We start from the raw sequence: 25,888 nt of genomic DNA, 5'->3' as shown, positions 1-25,888 counted from the left end.
ATTGGGTTTTATTAGCTTTTCTTGTTTTGACTAATAATGCTTTTTATCACTAATAGTTCTTTTTTTTATAGATACTTGGATTCTGTTAAAATGAAACTCTTTGTTTCTTAACCAAATCATAGTTTCTTAAATGGCATACTCTTATTTAGTGATAATGAATTCATTGGTAGAAATTTATTTTCTCCTATGCAACACCCAATTTGTTGTTAATATCACCATGTCAACTAGAAGAAAGAGAAATTTAATATGAGTATAAAGAAAAAACATTGGCATATGATTTCTTTACAACTATCTTAAGTTCAACATTTAACTTCTAAAAAATTTTTCTATTTTTTATCTATCATGATGTACTTCAGTGTTTTAAAGTATATTTTGGGGTTTTGAGTTATAAATATAAGACAGTGTTATATACATTATCTCACCATTCTTTCTTGGAGGAGCAAACATGGGTATTAGCTTATGCTATACACTAATTTGGAATCTGGGTTAGCTAGTGAGTGGGGAGGGGGTACGTGTGTAGTTATTCATTTGTAATCGAGCCATTCTGGCCATTCTCAACTTACTTAGATCAGCTGTCAGGCTGGTGCTTTCCTGCTTTGTTCTTTTGAGTTGGACTGGGTTCTGGAAAGGAACGCTTTTAACAGATTAGTGCTGAGGCCCTTCAGTCCTCTCCTTTGCCTGCTTCGTCTCTATCATAGCAGCTGCATTATGCCCTTTTCATGGCCCTGCAAGGGAAGGAGAGGGGGAGAGAAGAGTGTGCCCCTATGTGTGCACGTGGACGCACGCACAGCAATCTCTGTCAGTATGCATTATAAGCTTTCTCAAGCACAGGGAATGAGCACTTTCCCCGGAAAACTCCAATTTGTCAAGGCCAGCACACATGGGAAAAGTATTTCTATTGTTAGTCTTGTAACTGTGATTGTTTTTGTTTGATGGGATCAGAAGAAATTTAAATCATGAGACATAGTTGTACCCTGCCTCTGCATTTACCTGCCCTTTCTTTTCGAACTCTTTCAGGCAGCAGTACCTGTCCAAAGATCACCGTAGTTCCACTCTCTGTGAAAAGCAGCACAACCACACTGATTGATCAGCATGTATCTGATGAAGAGGCTCAGGGAATAAATGGAAAAACGCCAGCAAAACACTCAGCTGCAAATCCAAAGCCACAAGGTATGCTGATCAGGGTTCTTTGAACAGGTTGGGCACTTTGTTCATTAGTGAAGGCTACCTAGAAGAATGACGACCACTAAGGAAGAGTTTTAAGCTATACATTTATACAATTCCCATTGGAGAAATTGGGTGCATTTATTTTTTCAGGAGAAAAGTCATTCTGTGAACCTTCTCAGACAGAGTTGGGTATTTGTTCTGCTCCTAAACAGCTTGTACATTTGTCTATCATGTTTCTTTTCATGTTTCAGAAATTGCATGCATGTCCCCGTAAGGGGACTGTGGTCTGTTCATGCATTATGCCCAACTTAGCACAGGGCCTAACTTACTGTTTGCATAACTGTGTAACAAAGGAATGTGTTTAGGAATTCTATCAGCAGTTGTTATGATTTGCTAGATGTCCTAGGATCTGTAGAACAGATCCTTCTAAAACAGTACTTAATGTACTTAGTAAGAAGGTGATTTTTACTATATTAAGGAGCCAGGGCTTGAAAACCCTCCTTAGTAAAGTCATCCATAGAAATTAAAAATAAATGGTTCAAGAATTGAGTAGCCAACCAGTGGTAAAACAATTATAATGACGAATTTGTTTAGTGACCATTTCCTTTTACAAATACATTTCTAGTGAACTGGGTATTAACTTTGAGAAGCACACAATTATAATTTTGATGATGTAATATTAAGCTAAGCTCCATTATGGTCTAATGTATAGTTTCTTTCTAACAGATTTTTATTTACACTGAATGATCGACATTCAGCCAAAAAACAAACTGGGCATTTGTAGAATTACTATTCATTGGAAAAATCATCAATTTCTATTTGGTTTATTTTGTATTTACTTTTGTCTCTTTCCTGTTCTTGTAAAGAAAAAAATGTTTTATAGAGAATGCATTGTGAAAGAGTGATGGTATTCTTTAAAGTTCTTATGTTTTAAGGATTTCTGAAGGAGACCCTTAAGGAGGATTTAAAATGGAGTCTTCCAATTATGGAATATTTTTCTATTGTTTTCACTATTCTCACAGTTGGTGGTGGTATGAAGTATGGCTATAAAGCAAGTTAAAAAAAAATGGGTGATTCAAGTGAATAGACTGTTTATAACCTATTCTTTTGGCCATACTCATCCCTATAACAGTGATGTGAATATGAACATAAAAATCTTTGATCATGATTTAATACAGCCATTTATTTGCAAAGAGAAAAATTCCATCTTGCTTACTAAACCTGAACTGACAAAGATTAAATTGGGTAAGAATATAAAAAATGAATATAATTTAATTTTATGTAATTGCCCAGATCAAAAGCAAGAATTTCATTATTTATAAAGCCTTTTTTGGAAGCATCACTGCATTACTTCATTGTCTTTCATAGTTCACTGAGATAAATTATAGCAGTGTCCTTCCTGAGCTACTGTGTGCTGAAATAATCATATTCCTTAGGGAAGACAACATTTAACCTTGTTTTTGCTATTTGTAGTTTTATGTAAGTCAATGTATTGCTACTTAAATACATATTTACTTCCTATTTTGAATGTGCATTAATATATAGTGTTATATAACTCCAAATACAGTCATGTGCTGCTGATGATGGGCAAACATCCTGAGAAGTGCATTAGGTGATTTCATTGTTTTGCAAACACTGTAGACTGTGCTTAGACAAACCTAGATGCTCTATCTAGCCCACTACACACCTAGGCTCTATGGTACAGCCTATTGCTCGTAGGCTACAGGTCTGTACAGCATGTTACTGCACAAAGCAGCATGAGATTAAATCAAGCACAAGGGAAAATGATACAGTGAAGAGACACGGCAAACAGAAGTGTGAGGCTACTGCCTGTAGCATATCATGGCATACTGTTTTTTTCCTGTTGTTTTATGGCATACTGTTTTACAGAAACTTTTTTATAAGCATAAAGAGCATACTCTAACATAATGATAGAAAGTATAGTAAGTAAATACATAAACCAGTAACAGTTGTTTATTATCATTACCAAGTATTACGTACTGTACATAATTGCATGTGCTGTGCTTCATATAACTGACAGCGCAATAGGTTTGTTTACACCAGCATCACCGATGATGGCTACAGTCACTAGATAATAGGAATTTTTCAGCTCCATTTTAATCTTTTTTAAAATAAGTATTTTATTTATTTCTTAGAGAAAGGGAGGGAGAAAGGGAGAAAAATATCAACATGCAAGAGAAATATCAATTGGTTGCCTCCTGCACACCCCCAAATGGGGACCTGGCCGCAACCCAGGTACGTGCCCCAACCAGGAATCAAACTGGCAACCTTTCAGTTTGCAGAGTATGTCCAACCCACTGAGCCACACCAGCCAGGACATCCATTATAATCTTAAAAGGAACACAGTTGTATATTTGGTCCCTTATTGAGCAATACGTAGTTATACTCTTCGTGACTGTACTCAGTAAATTGCATAAAGTACTTTATACTTCTTTTAAAAAATATTCTCACTCATTTTGGTGCTTCCCAGCCCCACCACCCAAGTTAAAATTTTAACCCCACCCTCAACTCTGACATTTCATATTTCTCCATCCCAACTTTCTTTTCCCTCATTCATTACAATCTGACCTACTCTGTAGTTTACTCATCCATGTTGAATTTGTTTCCTGCCTTTTACAGTATTGCATTCCCCGTGCCCACCACATAGCATAGCAGGTCTTCAAAATACTTGTTGAATGAATCCCTGCTTCATGTTTCCTCCACTTTCTTTGCTTCTGCTGTTTTTTTGTTTACAATTTACAATGTGTGCCACTTAGAGACTAACATCCCTGAAGTGAGAATATATCTTAGTATTGTGAGATCAGCTGCCAAATAGATTGGGCACTATTTATTGATTTACTGATCAGTAATCAGTGTTCCCCACCCTCTAGTGAAAGGAAAGCACTTTTCATTTCTCCGAACCCTTAAGAACATCTGGGTCCCCCAGGCTCAGAAGGGAAGGGGTGCTAATGGGCACTTCCTATGCAGATGAAGGGATTATCACACCTGTTACCGAACAGAGTGTGATTCGGCTGCCTACTGCCAAACACAGGCATAAAACAGAGATTAGTGGGGAAAGAAAAAGGTCTTTATTAAAATGCTGCCCAATTTGGAGAAGCAGCGGGGGCTCCATGACTCCAGGCCAATCTCTTCCGCAACACACGGAAAGAATCCAGCCACCCCCAGAACCAGAGTCCTTGTCCAGATACCCCGCTCCATTCTTATCTGTCCTTCTGGGGCCCAAAGCTACTTGCGCCCTTGGGGCCGCGTCTATGCGCTGATCTCAGAGCGAAAGAAGGTGGGGGCGGCCCTTGGGGCATGTGTCCCCAGCGCACGGCCCAGCGCGTGGGACTTGCCCTTGGCGTGAGCTGACCCCCGACCCAGGCAAGTGAAGGGCAACGGAAGCGGGTGAAAAAGGTCCGTATCTCCACCCGCCCTCTGTTTTAATCTTGGCCCCAAAGTTCCAGGAGCGCCGGAAAGCGTCTGCTTCCCGGCCAATCCAGGCTGGGCTGGCAGGTCTGCACCTCCCCCTGACCTCTGAGCAGGGCTTTTCCCTTCTTCCATCATGCTCCTCAGGCTGGGCAGCATCTCTGTGCAGGGTGGTTGGGGCAACGCTTTGGTTGTGGTTTTATTATTATTTACCTGGGGGTATGGAAATCTATCACAAGCAGCTTATGTGGTTTTGTTTCTTGCGATCCCTTCCTCACTCAAGAGGAACACAGGCTTGCCTCTGCTGCCTCGGGGATCCCTCCCTGCTCCCCAGCGATCTGGCCAGATCCCTTTGTATCATACTGATACCTGTGTTTTTACTATATTGCAAATCCCTTACAAGTTATGAATGGTGAGGCTGCTGAAGTTTACAGATGCATTATGTAATTTTAATTTAATTGAAGACTCAGTGGTTCTCAACTGGAGACAATCCCCACCCCCCGTTCGCTCCCCCCCCCCATTGGTATTGTCTGGAGACTTCTTTTGTTTGGTATAACTTGTGGGAGTTGCAACTGGCATCTACTAAACAGAGGCCAGGGATGCTTCTCAACATCCTACAAGACACGACAGACCTCCCATCTCCGCCCCAAAGAATTATCCAACTTGAAATGTCAATAGTTTGTGAAACTCTGACCTAGATCCTAGAAACAGCTAATTAAAACTTGTTTGTTTCTCCTGTGGAATGCTAATAAGATTGTAGCTATAATTTATTTTGGTGATTTTTAAAAGTAGAAACAATATTGAAGAACTTTATTGTGGTGTTTATGTAGTGATGTGTCTGGAACAACATCAGGTTTAAGTTTATGTTTATTAATTACCAGCAAGTAAATATTTAAAAGAATTAGTTTTTAAAAGGATAAAAGAGCTGAATTTTACATTTGAGATTAGATAAGCTTGCATTAGAATCTAAACTGGAGCCTGTAGATTTAAAAATGGATTCCTTCAATAGTTTGGGCTTGTTTTCCCTCAGTCTTGGAAAACACCCTAAGGCCTTGGAAAACAATGGTTTATTCAATTCATACCAATCCTACCAGTCAAGCAAATAAATTACAGAACAACTTCAAATGTAAGCCTTTCCTCTTGCTCACCACTTTTAATATTGGCCTATTTCCTGCTATGCTAGATATGGCTCAAAATAACCTTCTTAGCAATTAAAGCTAATAGCTCTTTTTCTCTTAAGAGCTTTGATCCACAATATTCTCCATATTTAATTATTTTGATAAAACCCATATATTGTCACTTCTTCATCATTAAACCTAAATGTTTGAAAATATTTCATGGCCTTGGAAAGCCCCATTGTTTGAATAATTTAAGTATATGTAAAGTACTCAAACCTATTTTACTTCTAAAGTAAAGCATTCTATGTGGAATATTTAATTTTTAAGGTATAATGTTATAAATTTATAGTCTATTAATATAGAGTCAGTTATTGTTTTCCATAGTAAAACAAAAATTGAAATGTAGTGGGCATCCCCAAACTTAAACTGCAATTAGTGTCTTTCATTCTTAATAATTACTTTGCATAGTTGGAAGTATTTTAATAATTAAATTGTTTTGTTCTCTTTACTGTCTGTAAAAAGGGCTGTAATAGATTCCATTTTATTTCTAGTCACCTAGATATTTCAAACTTAGCTTCTCCAAAACTGTTATTGATTCGTCTTCCAAAAATTGCTCTACCTTGCCCTGGCCCAGTTGCTCAGTTGGTTGGAGCTTCATCCTGTACACCAAAAGATTGGATTTGATCCTTGGTCAGGGCACATACCTAGGTTGTGGGTTCAGTCCCTGGTCAGGGCATGTATGGAGGCAAAGGATCAATGTTTCTCTCTCATATTGATGTTTCTCTCTCTCCTCTCTCTCTCTTACTCTCTCTCTCCCTCTCCTCCTTTCTCTTTAAAATCAATAAAAACATCCTCTGCTTGTGTGTTAGTTGACAATTCCATCCTTCCAGTTATTTAGGTCCCTGACTCCTTGCTTTTTCTCTCTTACGTCACACTTAATCTTTCAGAAAATCGACTTTTAACTGAAATTCAACTCTTTCTCACTCTCTCCTCCTAAGCACCATTGTCTCCTGCCTGAATTTTTACAGTAGCCGCCTAACTCTTCTACCTGCCTCCCCTGCATTCTCAACACCGCAGCCAGAGTGGGGCTGTTGAAATTTGCCATATGTCACTCCAGTGGTCAGAACTCTTCAGTGACTTCTCATTTCACTCATTTCAAAACCTGTGCAAGGTTGTGCGGTCTCAGGCCCTCCCTCTGACCCCAATAACCTGCTCTTGTGGGCTTACTGCTTTGGGTCCGGTCACGTTGGCCTCTATTGGTCTCTAGCTTTTGCTTTATGCGATGGAATGCCCTTCCTCAAATAACTCCTGTAACTTCATCAAGTCTTAGATAATTTCTCAGAGAGGCCCACTTTACACTCCGTACTTAATACTACAATATGCCCCTCCCACTCCCTATTCTCCAAATCCCTTCTATCTTATTATTTTAAGCCCTCCCCCCTTTTTTCTTAATACTTACCACCTTCTGATATATCCTTTACTTACCATTTTTTTTTGTTTCATGTTTTTCCTTTTGCTCATTGATATGATAAAGTGCACAGAGCTTAATTGGTATTCAATAAATATTTGTTGAATTAATTAAAAAGTAAACATTAATAAAAACTTGTACAGTAATGATGTATAAGATTTCTCTAGGATATATATTTTGGAAATGTTGAGTTCTTAATGGTTGTATTAATTTATACTTTCTCTCAAAACGTATGAGACTTCACATTGCATCATATCCTCACTGACACTTGGTATTGTCAGATTTAAAACTTTTGGTTAATCTGATGGGGTTGAAGGAGTATCGTATGGTGGATTTAATTTGCATTTCCCTGATTATTAATGAGGTGGAACACTGCTTTTCCTCTTTACATCCTTTGGGCTACCAGGGGAAGAAGTAAGTTAAGTTTTAGTCATAATGAACTGGAGGTGTTGATAGGACACCTAGGAGATGTTCAGAAAACATTTCAAACTGTTTACACCCTTTGGAGTATAAGAGAAAGATCAGAAATGCTGAGAGAGAGATGGAAAGAGCAGTTATCTTCCCTTTTTATTTCTTTTGTATGCATTATTTTCCTCTAAAACAGAGTTTCTGACACTTTAGATATTCACATACCATTCTGAAATTTTTGTATCATTTGTGCTCTTTTATTTAAAATGTCTATATTTATGCCCTGATGGGTGTGGCTCAATTGGTTGGGTGTCATCCTGCAAAGTGAAAGGTCACCGGTTTGATTCCCAGTCAGGGCACATGACTGGGTTGCAGTTTCGGTCCCTGGTAGGGGCACGTACAAGAGGCAACAGATCTATGTTTTTCTCTCACATTGATGTTTCTCTCCCTCCCTTTCTCTTTCTCTCTGTCGAATGAATGAATGAATGAATGAATATATTTACTGATATACTGTACATTTGGATTATCTCCCTTGCTAAAGTAGATGCCTCCTCTGTACTTCTAAAATAACTGTACCCAATGCCCATGTTTATCAACATCAGTCTCCTCTCGAGACTATGAGCTCCTTGATGACACAGTTAATTAGTTCCTTCATGTGTTCCACAAATGTGCCACAGCACGATGCAGATAGTTGCTGGGAATGCAGCTGTGATCAAAGCGGACGTGCTCCCGCCTTACAGAACTCCAGCATTGTGAAGGAGAGAGCTTCACATCTGTAATGTATTTAATATTTTACTGCTGGTCTATCCTTTAATATTGCTTACTACTAATTAATAAGCATATAATAATGATCAGCACTAGGGGGAAAGTGCAGATTGTTAGGAAACCATTTAAAAGACAGGCGTAACTGAGATGGGAAAGGTCAGTAGAGTCATCTCTGAGAACCTGATTGGCCGATAGTTACTTTATTTGAAACTTTCAAGCATCTACCAATGACTGGCACATAATAAATAAGAAACATTTACCAGTATACTCTAGATTAGGATGAGTTATTTTATAACAACCTTTGCAAACAGAATGATGAAGAACGTATTTGCTTCCTTCTTTGAATATTCTAGTTATGAATGTTGAAATTACTCCTAATGTTAAAATTTTTTCTTTTTTTGAGTGGAATCTTGCCCTGGTGTACTATCTTGGTACATATTTTTCTTACACCGGAAATTTTTCCTTAGGATTAACAAATATCACACTTACAGTACCTATTGGGAAACCCCCTCCTTCTCAATAGGTACTATATTAATCCTCCCCAAGCATGTCTTGGAAAATAATATCACTTTTATAAATAGAAGCATGTCATTTTTCCATTGGGATTTTCTTCTCATTTGCATTGAAGACAATGAGATGAATTAATTGTTATACCTGTAGCTCACTGTGATATACATTTTTTTCTTCCTCTGTAAGGATTGGTAACTGGCACAGAAGTGATGAGATCTAGGCCAGTGAACATCAGGCAACCAGCCGTAAACTGAGTTTATAAAAGAGAGGAGATGAGTGAAAACCAGCGTTAACCTGCTCGGGGGAAATGGGGCATGGAATTAGGGAGAGACATGAAGTTAAGAGACAGGTTTGGGGTTTTTTTGTGTGTGTTTTTTGAGGATAAGATTCTATTTGATTTGTTAAAAACCAGCTATAGAAAAACACATACATGTTATAACCTTTTATCCAGAATGTAAATTTAGCTCTTATGGCATAGTACATTTATTATCTACAGAGTTCCTCATCTGTTAGGGGAATATCTGTAGATATTAGTATATCAGGAAATGATCTGTTCCTATTCTATTAATTGAATGAAGGGATAACTGTACGCAAATGATTTGTGCTAAGTTGATGCAATCCATCTATTAATGTAGCAGACAATAATAAGAGAACTTCTCTATCCCCCTTTGCTGGACTTATGATGAGGGGCAATGCTGATAATGGAAGGAGCCGGAGTCTGGACACGAGTCATAAAATCAGATTAGCCTTGTTACCCCAGGCCTGTCACTTAATCTCTCTAAGCCTTCATGGATTAAGAGATGAATATAGGTACCTCAGAGGACTGTAAAGTTAAAAAAAAAAAAGTTTATCTAAGATCAAATGCGATAAGGTACTTCTGTTAAATGGGAAGATGCTATAGTAACTGCAACATTACTGTTTGTTGTTTTGTTGGCTTTTATGTTTAACTTACTAGGTCTGGATTCTGGTGTATCTGTTATTCATTCTGTTGTTAAAAATGTGTTTTGCAGCAATAAGTGTATCTCTAGAAATTACTTTCAAATTTAACACTTTATTTTCTCTGATTAGATGAGCAACTGCTATGTTATCTCTAATGAGGTTGGAATGCCATAGCCCTCTGTAGATCCCTAGGTGTTTAATAACACCATGTTTAAAGTGACTTAATATTCCAGAGCCACTGGAATCTTGAAGATAAAATTTCCACAGGACACAGAGCGAATGTCCAATATAGATGAGGGCCCCTTGGTTAAGTTTCCTTACAAACTTGACAGACCTCTTTACAAAAGTTTGGTAACACTAAAGTTTTGTATGACCAGGACACCAGAATTTTTGTTGTTGTTAAGGAAATACTATTAATTCTTTTTCCACAGTGCCTCCAAAGCCATTACACCTGCAGAATCCACCTCTGTCCAATATACACCAGGCCCACAGGCAGAAAGCTTTGTCTAGTGCAGCACCCAGGATGGAGGAAGTTAAGCCTGCCTCTGCTTCCTGTGTCTCAAAAGAAAAATCCAATAAGATATCAGATCTCATCAGTCGCTTTGAAGGAGGCAGGTAAGAGCTCATTTATGATGGGAGAAGGCCGAGGGGAGACAAAAGCCCTGTATTGAAAAAGATGATAGAGTTCTTAGTTTTCGAAATCAAACAGATATCTCCTTCCAATAGGTTTGGTAGGCCTTTAGAAAGAGTAAATTTTGAAAGTATTTCATCATGCCCTACTATAAATTGTCATTTGCTGTTTGTTTTTCATGTGTAGTGCTTATGCCACCAGCTTCTTCACAGTGTGTCCGCGAGATCTATGGATACGCTCTCTCATTTCCTCTGTTTGTACTGGGGGTTGTGGTGTTGACCGCTGGGTGCCTAGGGTGAAAAAGCAGGAGGTTGTCTCTATCTCTGTTTGTCATTGTGTATGTTTGTGAATGGGACTCCAGTGGGCCTGGTGCATCTCCGCGGGCTTCTTTCTGTCCCACTTTACTTAATGTGGGTCTTCTACGTCCATTTGGTATCTGTTTTCTCTCTCCCCACACCCTTGCATTATATATTAGGTGTTGTGAAGAGGTAACAACAATAGCACAATTCATGTTAAATTTTAGTTTTGTATTTATTTGATATAGTTTTTTATTTCTTTAGTCCTAATATTTCAAAATAGGTAGGTGAGATACTATGTATTTCTCACTTAAAGATAAAAACAAACTCACATAATTTGCTTTTCTACTTATATGACTCTCAATTGTTTTTTCTTAGAATTCCCATCACTGACAAATAGAATTTTTGAAAATTTTTATCAGAAGCATTTTATTATTTTTATGTCACCAAAAGTCTGCATATGATTTAACAGACTATATATAAATTTACTTTCATCCTTGAAGCAACCTGTCTCCATTAATTTCAGTGTAATATTTGGGAATGGTTTCCCATTAGATAATTTCATTATTTGCAAGATTTATTGTTATGTATGTAACGAATCAAAGCTTGGAAATGCTCTCAAAATCTTCTGGAAATTGTGACCAAGTACGGAACTGCAGTGTCCCTCATTTAAAGTAAGACTATATTTAGTAACAAGTTCTGGAGCAAATTAGTTCAGAAGCCTGTCTTCAATTTTCATTTCCAATCAATTGTGGGAACTTGAGTCATGAATATTTCAACTTCAACACCTACCCCTCTGAAGCAGGATTTTTAATAGCTTTGCTGTCTTAAATTATAGCAATCTTTACTAGGATGATTTAGTGCCACTTAAAATTTTTTTGTTTCTGAGGGCAAGTGGATCTAATCACACGGAGAGTGACCCTGCATACTTGCCAGTTTCCAGGGCCGTGTCCAGGGACTATATAATGTGACGGGGCACGGGAGCCCTGGCCGTTGGTAGTGCACACCAGACTGAAGCCCCTCCAAAGGTCGAGTCCTCCAAACCTCACAAATTTAATAACCTTCTCTTTGCATTCCTCTCCATACACAAAGGTACACAGTTTTCCAGCTTATTGATAGCAGTTTTCTTTTACTCTTTAAGACTTCACAGATTCAAAGTTATATTTTGATGCAAAGCTATTGGATCTAAGGAGAGATGTGCTTATGATTTATGATATTTTAAGAAAACTTGTTCTCAGTGAAGCTAGGATGTCATGTGAGCATTTCGGCAAATCTGGTGAAGAACTGTTACTGGTGGCCATGTCCACTGCCAATACAAAAAATAATTGTATTTTCTTAGTGAGGTGTTATCAACAGAAACTGGCCGTAAAAGTGTCTGAAGGGTCTTGTGTGGCTTTGGGCCTATAGGGTTTGAATGGGAAGTTTGTATTTCCTGTTGGATGATGCCCATATGCCTACAGGATAGCTCTCAGGTTATACCCCAGTTGTTACAGCTTAAACTAGCACTTTGTGGGACGGAGGGCGATCTTGCCAGCTGTGAGTTACCATAGCAGGATGGCAAGAAAAACCAGTGTTGTTACAGTGGTATCATAGAAGACCCCTTCACTCTTATGAAGACCTTACCTATGTATTATAGTTATCCTCTTTGCAGTAATCTATGTAAATCTGTTATATTGTTATGGGTGACTTAGAGGATGGATTTGAAGCAAGTGAAATTTTATTTTTTGTTGTGGTTTTTTAATCTTTTGTAGGGGGGTAGTAAGAGAAACTAGTCTTTCTAACCTCTGAAAGACTTCAGGATTTTAGAAATAAATAAATAACACTCTCCCACAAAACCGAATGCTGGTTTTGTCCACGGACACTGCTAGGCCAACTGTTTTTCTCCAAAGCAGCAGGAATCTTCTCCGTACCGGTTGAACCACTGCTTTTACTAACCTTCCCTGCCCACCTCATCCCTACCCTATTTCCTCCACATATCCTCTGGTTGTCACTTATTCTAGGACATTTTTGCCTGTCATCCAAAGCAGTCCTTCCCAGAAATCCTAAACAAGCCCGAAGTTTGTTACAGAGAATTTTCTGAGGGTCTTTCTACTGGGCTGCTGGACACTGATATGGCGAGAAGAAGGAGGCTCAGTTCTCCAGAGACAGTTTGGGAAATTATCTAGGCCACAGGTATACTGTCATAGAAGGCAACTATCATTGGGGGAGTGCGTCACATTTATTTATTTTGAGAACCTGCAACTTTTACAAATATGACACTTTCCCTTACCAATTTTTTCTTTCCTGTGGAGCTGAACTTGACCATGTCTTCTTTCCTCCCTTATTGCTCTCTTGTTGTCTGTTGCCATTCCCTGTTCCATGCCCCAGTCCTGATCAGCAGTGTCTGGGAGGAGCGGCGTAAGGGGAGACAGTGACACACATCCCAGCATTGTTCAGGGCCCTTGCCACTGTGCCTCCTGCCACCTCCCTCCGCCCTCGGACCTCTCCCTGCGTTGGGATGGACGCGAGCCCTGGGCTGTCTTCCCACATTTGTATGCAGCTTACTCACCTGCCCCTCACTCCCCCCTTCATGTCCCCATGTATTTATTATGCTCTGGGGTTAAGACCATAGGATTTAGCATCAGACCTCATGGATTGAACCCTAGCTTTATCATTTGTTAGCCATATGACATTGCCATGTTGTATAAGTTTCTAAGTCTGGATTCCTGGAGTCTCTTTTTCTGGAAATATAATGAGGATGAAACAGGGTAATCATTGCGAAGGGCTTGGGGGGGTTCTGGCACTTAACAAATGTTAGCTGCTAATGTTGAACTGGTGCCATGATCATCATCACAATCACAGTTACTTATTACTCATCGAATATGGATTGAGCACTTTCCATATGGCAAGTGCTGTGCTAAGAAGTGGGGATAAAGTAGAAGAGAAGACGGTACATTCTGCCCCTTTAGAGAGTATAAGTCTAAATTTATCTTTATTCCTCATTAGGTCATAGGAATCTCTCCAAGATTGCAGCCCAGAGATTTACATATTTTTCCTCCTTGGAATCCGAGACCAAAATGCTATATGAATAGTCCCATAGGAATATTATAATATATTGGCAGTTAGGTTCTCTCATACTATTGTGGTTCTATATAATGTCAAGTAAAAAGAAGGGCTTTAAAGACAAGGAAAATAAAATGTGTAGTTAGTGGTAGAGTGTATTAGATAGAACCATCCAGGAGGTGACATCTGGGCAGCAACCTGAATGATGGCAGGAGTGAGCCACACCGGTGTCTTGGGGAGCATTGTCCTGGGCAGAGAGAACAATGGCTCAGAGATCGTACAGTGTGCGTGTTTGCTTGTTGGGAGTTGGGGGCACAGCACGGAGACAGGCACGGCGGGAGCACTGCGAGGGCGGAGAAATGGAATTTAAAGAGGCCGGAGCTTGCAGAGTGTATAGAACCTCACAGGCCACGGTGAGGATGCCAGGTTCACTTTTAAGCGTGTGGGGGAAGCACTCGCAGAGTTTGATCTCTGTGGCCGACTCCGAGGGGCTGGACTGGAGTGGACCCGGCGCGGAAGCAGAGAGGTCAGTCAGGGGCCTATGGCAGCACGTGTAATCAAGTTTTCGAGAATGTGTGTTCTGCTTTCCAAACAAAAAAGACTTTTGGTTTCTAACCTGTTCATAAATTGAGGGCTAACTATATTTGTTTTTAAACTGTTAAGAAAGTAAAAATCTCAGGAAAAGATGGTTTTATTAAATATCCCTAGTTCATATTTAAGTCTCCATTAACTAGCAATATTGATAAGCAGCTCAAGGAAACGTTTCACACTTTGTAGATAAAGCTCATACCTATTATCTTTACTTAAATGTTTAGGTGTGGTTAGCATTGCAAGAAACTGAAAACTACATTGGAACATTCTTGTCTGTGTTTCTAAAACCATCAGAGGGGGAAAGAATGTCTTTACTAAATATCCCTTTTCAGCTGGAATAAACTTATCTTTATTCTAGAGCTTGTCCATGCCAGTGTTTTCACACTTCCTTTTTATTTTATCTTTTAGCACATTATCAAGTTATGGCGATTTGAAGAAAAATTCTGCTATGAACCTAAATGCTCCTCGAACCCCAGGAAAGCATGGATTGACAACCACACCTCAGCAAAAACTCTTCTCCCAGCACCCACCACAGAAGCAGGGAAATGATCCAGATCCAACTCAGGGTGTACAAACTTGTGTGGCTAACGGTGCGATGGAGGCACAAAACCGGATAGAATGCGAGGAGGATAAAGCGGCCGCTGTTGTCCCAGATACTCCTACTCAAACTTCTGAACCCTTGCTCGGTGTGAACTTAGTGAATGGAGAAGGAGACGAGAGTACCAGGGACCCTGCCTCACCCACAACAAATGACTGTGATGCAGATGCCTCTGACAGCGGCTGCAGGACTCCGAGTGCAGCTCCAGTCCGGCCCCTGGAAGAAGGAGGGGCAGACACAGAAGCCAAGGCACAGGAGAGGGAAGGTGGAGAAAGCCCTCTGGAACTGGAACAGCTGGATCAGCACCACGAGATGAAGGTAAAGTGGGAAACCAGCTCACAAGGAGAAGGAGGGAGCCCTGATCATTCCCCTACCTTTTTCGAACTGTTTCATAGCACCTGTGAAATGAGTGAGTCAGATCACCCTTGCCACCAGTTAAACAATTTTCGAGCTCTAGCTGCTAATGAGTGTTTCACCTGCTCTTCGAGGAGATAGGTCACCTTTTCTTTGTAGGTTCTAGTAATCTATTGTGACTTCAAGAGTCAGAACAATGTGAAGACTTTGATATAGGAAAACCACAAACATTGCTTTCATTTACATGGGAAGAAAATGTTCTTTGTTGCTCTAGGTGTTCGTGCTGCAACCCTCATATTTATGGGCTAAGCAAGAGAAAAGTATATAATCTTTGCTTTTCAGACATTTTTAATCTAGTAAAATAAATAGACTTGGAAGATTAACTTGTATTAGTAAATGTTTCTCGTAAGGACATGAATATGGAAGTACTCACAAATTACTCAGCAGATATCGATAACCCTTTCCAGAGTCCTATTTTTTAAAAAATTCTAATTAATACACGTTATTATAATTAGAAGACTCCTTAAAAATCATCTTAGTTCAGCAATTCATTTACAAAAGCAGAAACAATCCCAGAAAGCTGAAGTGATTTTCCAAGTTTACAATATCAACAGCCTAGACAGACCCCTTGTGCCCTGATTCCCAGGCCAGTATTGTGTCCCTGATGCAAGAAGTCACAAATATAAATGCCAACATGTGGGAAATGTCATGAATGCAGCAGCTGTGAGCAATATAGTAAAGGGAGGAGAGACTGTGGCAAACTGGAAGCTCATATCCTCTCCAAAGAGGACAGTAGTTCAGTGAACCACCTGAATAGCACTTCTGCCCATGTGCAAACAGAGTTCATCTGGTGAAATGGTCATAATTTGCCTGCACTGCAACAGAAACTTGCAGACAATTCCGGTGATGAGCCGATTGCATTTGTGTTCTTTATTCAGGTCAGCATACTGCTTTGGAAATATTATTAAATAATGGTTTTTACAAAGTACTTGGGACTCCTTGGATCAAAGATGCATAGAACATTGTTGACATCTCTGATGACAAGAAAAAAGTTTCCATGGCTTCGTCTTCTCTTAATAGTTTCTCTTAGTCTCTCCTTTACACTCTCATACATAATCTGTGTAGGAGAGCTGAGAATTGAAAACTTGATAATTATAGGAATTTTGTAAGAAACAAATCCAAGTCCTAAATCTATGTACTTTATTTTTTTTAATGGTGCTGTGTCTTCACATGGGCAGAAATTCAAAAGGACAGATACTAAAATATTAAGTAAAAAGTGATTGATGGATGTATTTAGAACTTTAAAGCAAAATCCACCTTCTGGTACAATTTTCACTGCTCCTAAAAAAAATTCCAAAACAGAATCAATGGTTTGTTTTCTTGAGGTTATAAAATTAATTTTAAATGCTGACTTTCAAGCAGTGAAAGTTCAAAAAAGGAAGTGGGTGGGAGAAAGTGAGTCATGCTTGGTAACATCTGAAATATTAAAGAAACCGGACATTGCAAAGTGAATCTCTTAACATCTTGATAGTGTAAGGTTTAGTGTCTCTCTGCTTGAACGATGAAGAGAAGAGAAGGTTAGAACCAAGAGCCTCAAAAATCAGACCTCTGTCCTTATACCGTTGGAATGATGCCACCAGCAAGTATTTATAAGACAGTAAGAGCCGTTCTTATTAAGGGAAATACTTTCGTTGGTAATGATGTCTGTGGTTACTGGGTACTACTTTTTTAGCCCATGTATTATTATGTATACATTTTCAGAGATGTCTTACTTGGGTTTGGAGGCTAATAGGGCTTCCTTATTAAACTAGTGAAATCTAGAATAGTACAGCTGGCTCTTCTCCTAAATGGGAATTTAAGTAATGGATGGTATATACTATATGTGGGAAGAAAAAAAGTTTTTCTTTTTTTCCTGCAGAGCTGTTGATCTAAACATCACATGTGTTTCCCATCTGAAACAGATTATTAGGATTTAATTTCTAATGCTCCTTTTCAGATGGGAGACACGTGGTGATATATTCTCCTTCTCAGCTCTGATACTTGTTGCATTGCCTTTCCTTGTTCTAAAGTGCAAACAGAAATGTTAGTAGTGTTAAAATGGTAATTTTTATATTATGTACATTTTACCACAGTTTAAAAAAATCTTAAAAAGTACAAAATTTAATAGTATATAATGAACAAAATGATTGGAACCACGAAATTTCAATGTTGCTTCTGACTTGTCCATTAACAGTACAAATGTCAACAAGTCAATACTTTGTGCCTTTAATTAAAGGACACAAACTGAGCATGATCGTAAGGCCCTTATCAGTGATACTATCATAATTCTATGCTGTTTTATCTAGATATGTTCCTCTGTTAGCATAGCCCTCCAGATTATCAGCTGCTTCTTAAACTGTCTAATGTGTTGAACTTCAAGACATAATGGAATATTTGAGTCTCACTATGTAGACAACTGAAAAAAAATTTGTTCACTCTTTATGTGATTCAATTAAGAGATTTACATCAGAATAGTCTTAAAGAAGTTTCACTTATACCAGAATTAAAATTAATGGACACTTACTAAGTGCGCACCGGGAGTGTGAGAATGGGGGGTTGGGGGCTGGGAATCGGAGTAGAATAGAATCACAAAGAGTCCATGAAATGCATCTTAAACAATCACGATTAATCATTGAGAACTGACTTTAAAATAGTCTCAGCTTATGTAAGTGCTTCATTAATTATCTGATGTATTTTGATCAAGAATCACTTTCAGTGGTAAATAGATAATACTGCTATTTTTACCATGTAAAAGATAAAAGACTGTCTACCCTTGTGAAACTGTTGACTCTACCATAAACAGATTTTTTTTTTAAACCTCAGAACCAAAGGAAAATTGTTAACTCTTTGTGGTACCTTTATCTGTCACCCACAAGGTGTTAGAGTATCCTTAAGTTAAGGTTAATCAGGTATTGTGGCTGATTAAAAGGTTGACGTCTACCTAATATGAGATATTATTATAAGGAAACATTAAAACCCATAAGTTCCAGGGAAAGTAGAGGCAAAGGAATATCACGTGTGTACATGTGCCACCCACAGGCATGCACACTTGAGGAGGCTGGGGTGGGGGTTGTAATAGTATTAGAATTTCTGTTTGGCATGACAAATTTGGGTTATCATAAGTAGCTTAAATTATATTAGGAGACTCACGCAAATGGGTCGGTACATTTTAGAATGAATTTTATTAAAAATGGTCCCGTTTTCTCAGATTTGTAGGCTTTGGTGTGTAAGGTTTTGTAGAAATGCACTGAAGTGAAGTGCTGCATTCATAAGTTATGCTGCATAAATGTAAACTTCTCTTTAGTTTTCATGAGCCTTTTAATATCCAGTATATACTTTAATGTGTTATATTGGTAGAGTTTTCTGAGGTTTGTTGTCTTCCCCTATATTTCATACAGTGAGCCAAATATAAATTGTGTGGATATACGCTTTTTAAGAATAAAGTTTAAGTAAATAACGAATCTCTGTTACTGGCAACATAAACTCAAAGTAGCACTGTATTAAACCTCTAATAATGACAGTTTTATCAAGGCTGTAACAAACAGGTTTTTTTAAAAAAAGAAATAAGAGTAGTATTATCATGTAGAGTTAAAATATCTACTAGGGTGATTTCCCACCTGATAAAATATAATACCATAATGAATTTAGATATTTTCCTCAATATAAGTACATTTTCCCCCAGAGTCTCTAATTTCTTGTCTTTCTTTCTTTCTCCACAACCCCCAGGAAGGTGTGGAATTCTTCAACTAAATTAACTGTGTATAAGCAACATCTCCCTTTTTAAAACTGCATCCCTGGGCCAAAACTCCTTTAAAGTATACATTGCCCTAGGATTGTTGGCTTTTACCTTAATCTCAAAGACTTCTTTCTAAACTCGCATCAGTGATCATGCTGAGTGAACTGCATTGTCCTCAGTTCATCACCTACAGGAAGGGGGAGGATTTCGTTGGTACTGTCTGGCTTTGACTTCATGACTAGAGGGGAACTAGTACCAGGTCAGATCCTAGACTACAGCTGCTGGGCAGCGTTATTGCATTGATCATGGCCTCCTTCTCCTCCTCCTCCTCCTCCTTCTTCTACATTTTTTTGGGGTGGGGGGGACTCATTACCGAGTGTGGTGGCAGACAGCATGTGTCTCAGTGAAACCAAAGGCATGTGACAAGCTAGTGTCAGTCGTGCCACACCATACTTCTAATGCAGTCTGTGTTGTTCTCTGTGGGGCGGGGGGCGCTTCGGCCTCTCCCCCATGTTGTAGGTTTCCCTCAGTGGCTTCTTCTTCTTGAATAAATGTTAGCTGTGCTTGAGGGGGGAGTGAAGTCAAGTACAATCTGTAACCACGTTGTTTATGTCATTCTCTAAAAATAAAATTTTAATAAGCTAATCCACTTATTTCCTGGTTATTTCTGGGTTCTTAATTATCATTTTTATTTATTATGTTATTACATAAACCTTGAGGGTTTATAACTCTTGAACATACTCAAATAAAAATTAGGAAGATAGTTATCTCCTAAGGAAAAGAATGACAGAGAATCAAATTCAGAAGCAAATTGTGGATAGAATATCAATGCTATAATTCAAATTAACTCATTTTTCCTCTTTTTCTATTAATGTCTCTCCACTGAGTTTAAGTGTAATCCTTAAAATTGTTGATTAATTTATAGGATATATAATGTGAAGTATCAAAGTTTTCTGGGAGTCAAAACAATGCTTATATTGGTTATCCATAAGCAACAAGTGTTGTTTTAGTTTTGGTAAAGCTTTAAATTTCTTTCACTTCTTGAAAAATAAGGAAGACAACTGCTGGGGTCTTGTTAGATTTGAAGACAGAGTAAGTCACTCCTTAGCCATTCCTTCTCTTGGCAAACCAGCTTTCATTCCAAGCCAGTGAAAGTGCCTCAAAAAAATTACCCAGCTTGGCCGATCAGCCTTTTATTGTTGCTGTGATGATGATGGGAGCTCCAACTAAAGTTGGGGTGGTTTTAAAACAATGTGCAGGACAGCAGAAAAGTTGCCCACTAACCATGTGGGTAGTTTATAGAAGTCTGAGGATAGCTTTTTTTTATTCACTTAAAACTGAATGGTGAACTCAGGAACTTCTGTATTTTGTGGTGACTTCGTTTAGTATTTTGGCAAGGTGTAAGAGCAAAATGAGAAGACATGAACTAAGAGAGCCCGTACCTGAAGAAACCACCTGTAGTGCAGTCTGAAATTTGGTGCGCCAGATTCGCTCTCTAGGCGCCAACACGAATGAACCGGACAGGCCCTGCCCACGGAACGGAGAGAAGCATGAGCTTCACCCACAGATGAAGGAAAAAGGGTGCTTAGATGAGGGATGGATGGGACAGGCTGCAGAGAAGCAGATGAATTGGGCTTGAAAGGAAGGGTTGGAAGGTTTCTGAGTGGTACAGAATAGGTGGGAAAGAGGTGACGAGTGAGTCTAGGCAGAAGGAAAGTGTGAAGAATGAGTAGAAGTAAGAGAGTAGATGGCATGTTTGGGGTATTTCTGGCCCCATAATAAGTGGCCAGATACCTAGAGAAATGAGTGAGGGGATAGGGGGAGAGGCTTCAAAAGAACACGTAAACTAAGGACAAATTGCAGTGGGTTTGCATTGCCCAAGTTATATTTTCTCCCCCAGAGCACAATGGAGACTTTTTTAAAAGATTTTTGGAAGCCTAAATAAAAATTAATAATTCTCATAGAAAATCAAGAAAATGAAGCAAAGCATAAAAAATGCAAAAAACATCCACAGTTCCACTGCTTTGATAGTTAACATTCCAGCCTGTTTTTCTGAGCAGATTTTTAAACATATATTCACTAGCATAATATATGGTCAGTCTGTTTCCTGTTTTGTCAGATTAAGCATAGGTTTCTTCCCTGTGTTATTTCAAATTTTCCATAAGCCTGGTTTTGTCTGGCCTCAGTGGCACTTAATTAAAGCATGGAAGTGACATGATTTACATCCGTGGGTTTTAGAAAAAGTGAGTCAGACAAAAGGCAAAACAGCTGGAGCAGGGTATATAATAAGCAAGTCCAGTAGCCCAGGTGTGAGAGGATGAGGCCCTTGCTGCAGCAGACGGTCAGGGCGAGGAAGAGAGATTTCTGAGGATCCAGTGGCTGGATGTGGGGAATGAGTCATGTTCAACTCCCAGCTTGGATGAGTGGCAGATGGTGCACCATTTCTGAACTACAAGGAAATAAAAAAAAGCGACATATTTGGAGAGCAAAAAATACATTGGATTTAGACATTCTGAAGCTGAGGGACAGCTGAAGATGTCTAAAACGAAAGTGGAATATTCGGGAGATATTATAGTTTATTGGTTAAGGATGAAGGCTTTTGATTAAAAAGAAGGGTTCAAGTCCCAGCCCTGTCACTTACCAGCTGGGTGACCTTGAACATGGCACCTTAGCATCACTCTCCAGGCCTTGGTTTTCTAACATGCTAATGAAATAATTAAATGGCAGACAGGAAGGAAAGTAATAATGTTTGAATGCAGGGAGGGAGTAGAGCTGCTAATTAGGTTAGTTGTCTGCTACTGCATCCCACAAGACATCCGTTCAGAGATTGATTAGGCAAGTGGACATGCGGATCTGGAGCTCAGGAAATGGGATAAGATTGTAAGAGGGTGTGCATGAGAGCGTGATTAATATTGCCAAAATAAAATATATAGGAACAGAAAAATGGCCAAGGACTAAGCTCTAGAAGCTCAAGCATAATCAAAAGAGGAACATAACAATTATCTGAGAATAAAAAGAAGAAGAGAGAGTGGTGTTGGGAGAAGCAGTGGTCTTGAGAGGTTAGAGCACATGAGAGTATTGGTGAGCTTATGAGGATGGTCATCATTTAGAACATGAAACTCCAGTTAACCTGCAGACCTGGGTCTTTCCTGGGACAGTATGGCTAACCAGCTCAGTGAGCCTGGGTAATCACATTAAATTGAGTAAATTTATATTGTGTGTATACTGTGCGCAAGGCACTGCAGTGAATCCAATGAGGAGACTGACAGTTGAGAAGGAGGATTAAGATAAATAAGTGACCATTATTTAAGATATCATGAAGTGAGGGGGAAAGGAGAATTCAAAGATAAAGCTAAGGATCTGGAGCATGGCTGAGAGGATGAATTCCCTGTTGTGAGCAGGAGCGAAGTGAAGCAGAGTCTGGAACTCAGTGAGTGAGGTACGAAGAGACCAGAGTGTAGAGGTGACTCCGAGCCTCAGCACTGGATGTGTCCATAGAGGCCAGTGAGATGTCCTCAAGGGATGGGACTTGGAGCTTGAGGACAGTGGAGAAGGTTCGCTCTTGTGATAATTTGTGACAATGTCTCTGAGGGTCCAGGTCAAAGATGGTGGGACCAGTCAGCAGTCTTTCAAGAATTGCTTGGAAGCAATGCTTGGCCTGGAGCTCAAGAAAGAGAAGAAGTGAAACTAGAGTAGAAGTGAGCCAGGATTGGCAAGTCAGTGGTGCCAAGTGAACAAGGGCATAACGGTGTCAGGGATGGGTTTACAAAATGGTGCCATGAACCAGAAGATTTGGGAAAGCCAGAGGTCACAATGCACATATAGATCCGGTTTAGTGTGGCTGTGAGGGTAATGGAAGGGTCAAATCTTGAAAACAATTGTTCTCTGTGGCTTACAAAAAAAAAATCAGAGCAATATGTAGCTTACAGAAACAAAGAGAAAACAGTAGACAATAACCTGGTGGTCAGGAAGATAGTCTTAAGAGACAGATTCTGTAGGTTTGAATCCCAGCTCAGTCACTTACCAGTTGTGTGACCTTGAGCATGTCATTTAAACCTCTCTGTACCCAGTTTTCTCATCTGTAAAATGGAGATAATGATCCCTATCTCATAACACTGTTATAAGGTGTAGATCACTTAATAGTTGTAAAAGGACTTAGAACAGTGTCTTGAAACATAATATGAGCTGTGTGTTTGTTAAATAAACATAAAATAAAATTTCCTCATATGTAAGTCAAAATGAATAGACCCATGACCAGAGATGTCCCTCAATAAATCCAGAAGTCAACATGTCCTGCCTGGTGAATATCCCAGCACCTTCTGTCATTTCCATTTTAAATTGAGGTACTCCTTGTGGGGTGCACAAAGACAAGTTTGGGTGCCTCTTCCTTTTTAACTTACGTTTCCTATATTTTGTTTTTCTTGCCTAGAAACCATAGGTTATTACCACATAAGGCACTCACTTATATGTGCAAGGTTTTAACTACCGGGAATTATCAGCAGAAATATTTAAAATGACCTAATTTCTTTGATGTTCTGCCTAGACTTAGGATACATTAATTCAGTTCTTGATTATGAGTATTTATTAAATTCTTCCTGGTGTCTGATCTTTAATTTCTGTAAAACCCAAAGGACAGTTTAGTCTAATGTATACTAAGTTGAGTATACAAAAGGAAGGCTTCTCTCTTTGCTATCACTTACTTCCTGTCTGATCTTGTGAAAGAAACCAAAGTGCCCTTGTCAGTACAAGCTGTGTTTCTCCCTCCTCCCCAGTTCATCTCAAAGGGATTAATTAAAACCTTCAGATTAAAAGCTCTCTCACACACCTATTCTCCTGTTTTGAACTGACTAAATAGTGTAGAAGACATGAGGCTGGGAAAGCTTGGGTGCTGGGTCAAAAGCAGGCTGACACTTTGCTCGAAAAGCTTCTTGAAAGATCTTGATGAAATAGCCTGTTTGTGCTTGTGACACTATATTATGAAGCACTGGGAAAGGAGTAATGCCTGTGTGTCATAGTGGGTGTTGTCTCTTTCTTATAATGTGAACCTGGTGATAAATTTCTTGCTGATTACAAATCTTCCCTGAGACTATGTGACCTTATTTAGAGCATTATTACATGATCATAATTGAACAAAACAAAAAAAAAATCTATGCTTTATTTCTTTACCTTCTCATTTTCTTGTTCCTCAATTCCAGCAGAAGTTTTCTTAGTTAAAAGACTGGAACAGAGCAAGAACTTTGTTTTCACAGGCCTGGATTTGAATCCTGGCTCAATCACTTACCTAGCTGTATGACTTTTGAGCCACATTGAAGACTTTGATGCCTGGAAATACATTAAAAATGACATCAAAATTTTGATGCATTTCATGAATTGTGGTACAAAATCAAGTGTTTATTCCCTTAATTGACTCATTTCTCTATGAGAGAGTGCAGGGAATATTCATTCAGGGAATACAGAGATATGTATACCTATACAAAGCCACATCTGACTTGTCTATGGATGAATATAATTAACTGACAGCCGATACAGGCAGAAACTCTCCAGGGCCAAAGAATATTCATTCTCGTCCTATAAAAACCTGATAATTTATATATGTATTGGTTTTTATATAAGTTCTCATAAATATATGCAAAAGGCTATAATAACTTTTAGTTGGTTTGATTCAATGCTTTTAGAAAAAAAATTCTGCTTAAAATGAAATCACATGAGAACATGTATTAAAGAGGTATAGCATAATTGAAAGAGTTATAAAGCGTAATACCAATATCCGATTCATTTTAAAATAATAGGAGGTTTTGTTTCTGAAGCCTCTTTTGGGAAATTGTAATTGTTCATTAACATTTACAAAATTCTTTTTAAAATATCTGCTCCCCCACTTGGTGATTTTGAGGCATGTGGCAGGGCGTATGGCACTACGATTTTGAAGAATGACTCAGTACCTCCACAGAAGCATTTTCTGCCCATACAGTTAATGAACTCTGCAAGCTGCAGTGGGAGGGAGCTCTTTGTCCTGGCTCCTGCCATATGGAAGAGTCATGTCAAAGGTCTGAAGAGAGCTGCAGGAGCTGGTGACGTCTGCAAATAAGGAGGCAGAACTGACACTGCAGCACATTAACGAGCCAGCAGGTACCGTGACTGATAACGAGGTTGGCCCCAGCCCCAGTGAGAATGGAGCAGATCTCTACGAAACAGAACTGGAGGAGTGAAAGTGCACAGTAAATAGCCTAGGGAGTCGGTAAGCAGAGAGAGGTCAGAGGGAAGCAGAGTAGAGTAAATTGGGTCATTTATTATCACAAGACGAGTGTATCTTACTTTTTCAATTCTGGCACTTCAGGTATATTCTAATATATTTTTGTTTGTGGCAATAATACTCTGATAATCAGCTTTCAGTATATAAGTATATATTTGCAGGTGAAAAAGCCCAATCCTTCTATCATACAGAGGGATATCAAAAGTAAGGTGCTTTTAAAATAAAATATTTAGTCTACAGCCATACCACCCTGAACACACCCAGTCTCAACTAAAATAAAATATTTATCATTACTTTGGAAAGTCAAGCCTGTGTGTTAGCTTCCGATAGAATCAAATAGGATTACTTATTAAATCCATATTGTGTAATCATTCTTGTCTTCAAAAAAAATCACAAGAATAAATCACAAGATTTCTTAGTAAAGTGCAAAGCACAAAGTAGGCATCATATACTTCTGAAGTGGCAAATAGTAAGAACCACTATTATATAACTTTACTTATTTAACTTTCTATTAAAAAAATCAGACTAAAGCTGCAATAAGTCAACT

At 38.9% G+C, this 25,888-nt stretch overlaps 1 protein-coding gene across 1 annotated transcript in view; it reads left to right on the top strand.

Annotated features, from left to right (window-relative positions):
- Positions 1 to 25,888, top strand: part of FGD4 (FYVE, RhoGEF and PH domain containing 4) — a 207,713-nt gene that overhangs the window by 142,557 nt on the left and 39,268 nt on the right. Inside the window, exons 2-4 of the mRNA XM_054591270.1 lie at positions 1,018 to 1,170; positions 10,236 to 10,419; positions 14,773 to 15,280. Coding sequence (XP_054447245.1) covers positions 1,018 to 1,170; positions 10,236 to 10,419; positions 14,773 to 15,280 — 845 coding nt within the window. The remainder of the gene's footprint in view (positions 1 to 1,017; positions 1,171 to 10,235; positions 10,420 to 14,772; positions 15,281 to 25,888) is intronic.

This window comes from Pteronotus mesoamericanus, unplaced genomic scaffold, assembly GCF_021234165.1.
Source record: "Pteronotus mesoamericanus isolate MK-2021 breed Mesoamerican mustached bat unplaced genomic scaffold, CSHL_Meso_final scaffold_21, whole genome shotgun sequence".
NCBI classification, from domain to species: domain Eukaryota; kingdom Metazoa; phylum Chordata; class Mammalia; order Chiroptera; family Mormoopidae; genus Pteronotus; species Pteronotus mesoamericanus.
Note: the sequence above shows the minus strand (reverse complement) of the source record. Positions and strands in the feature narration are given on the sequence as shown.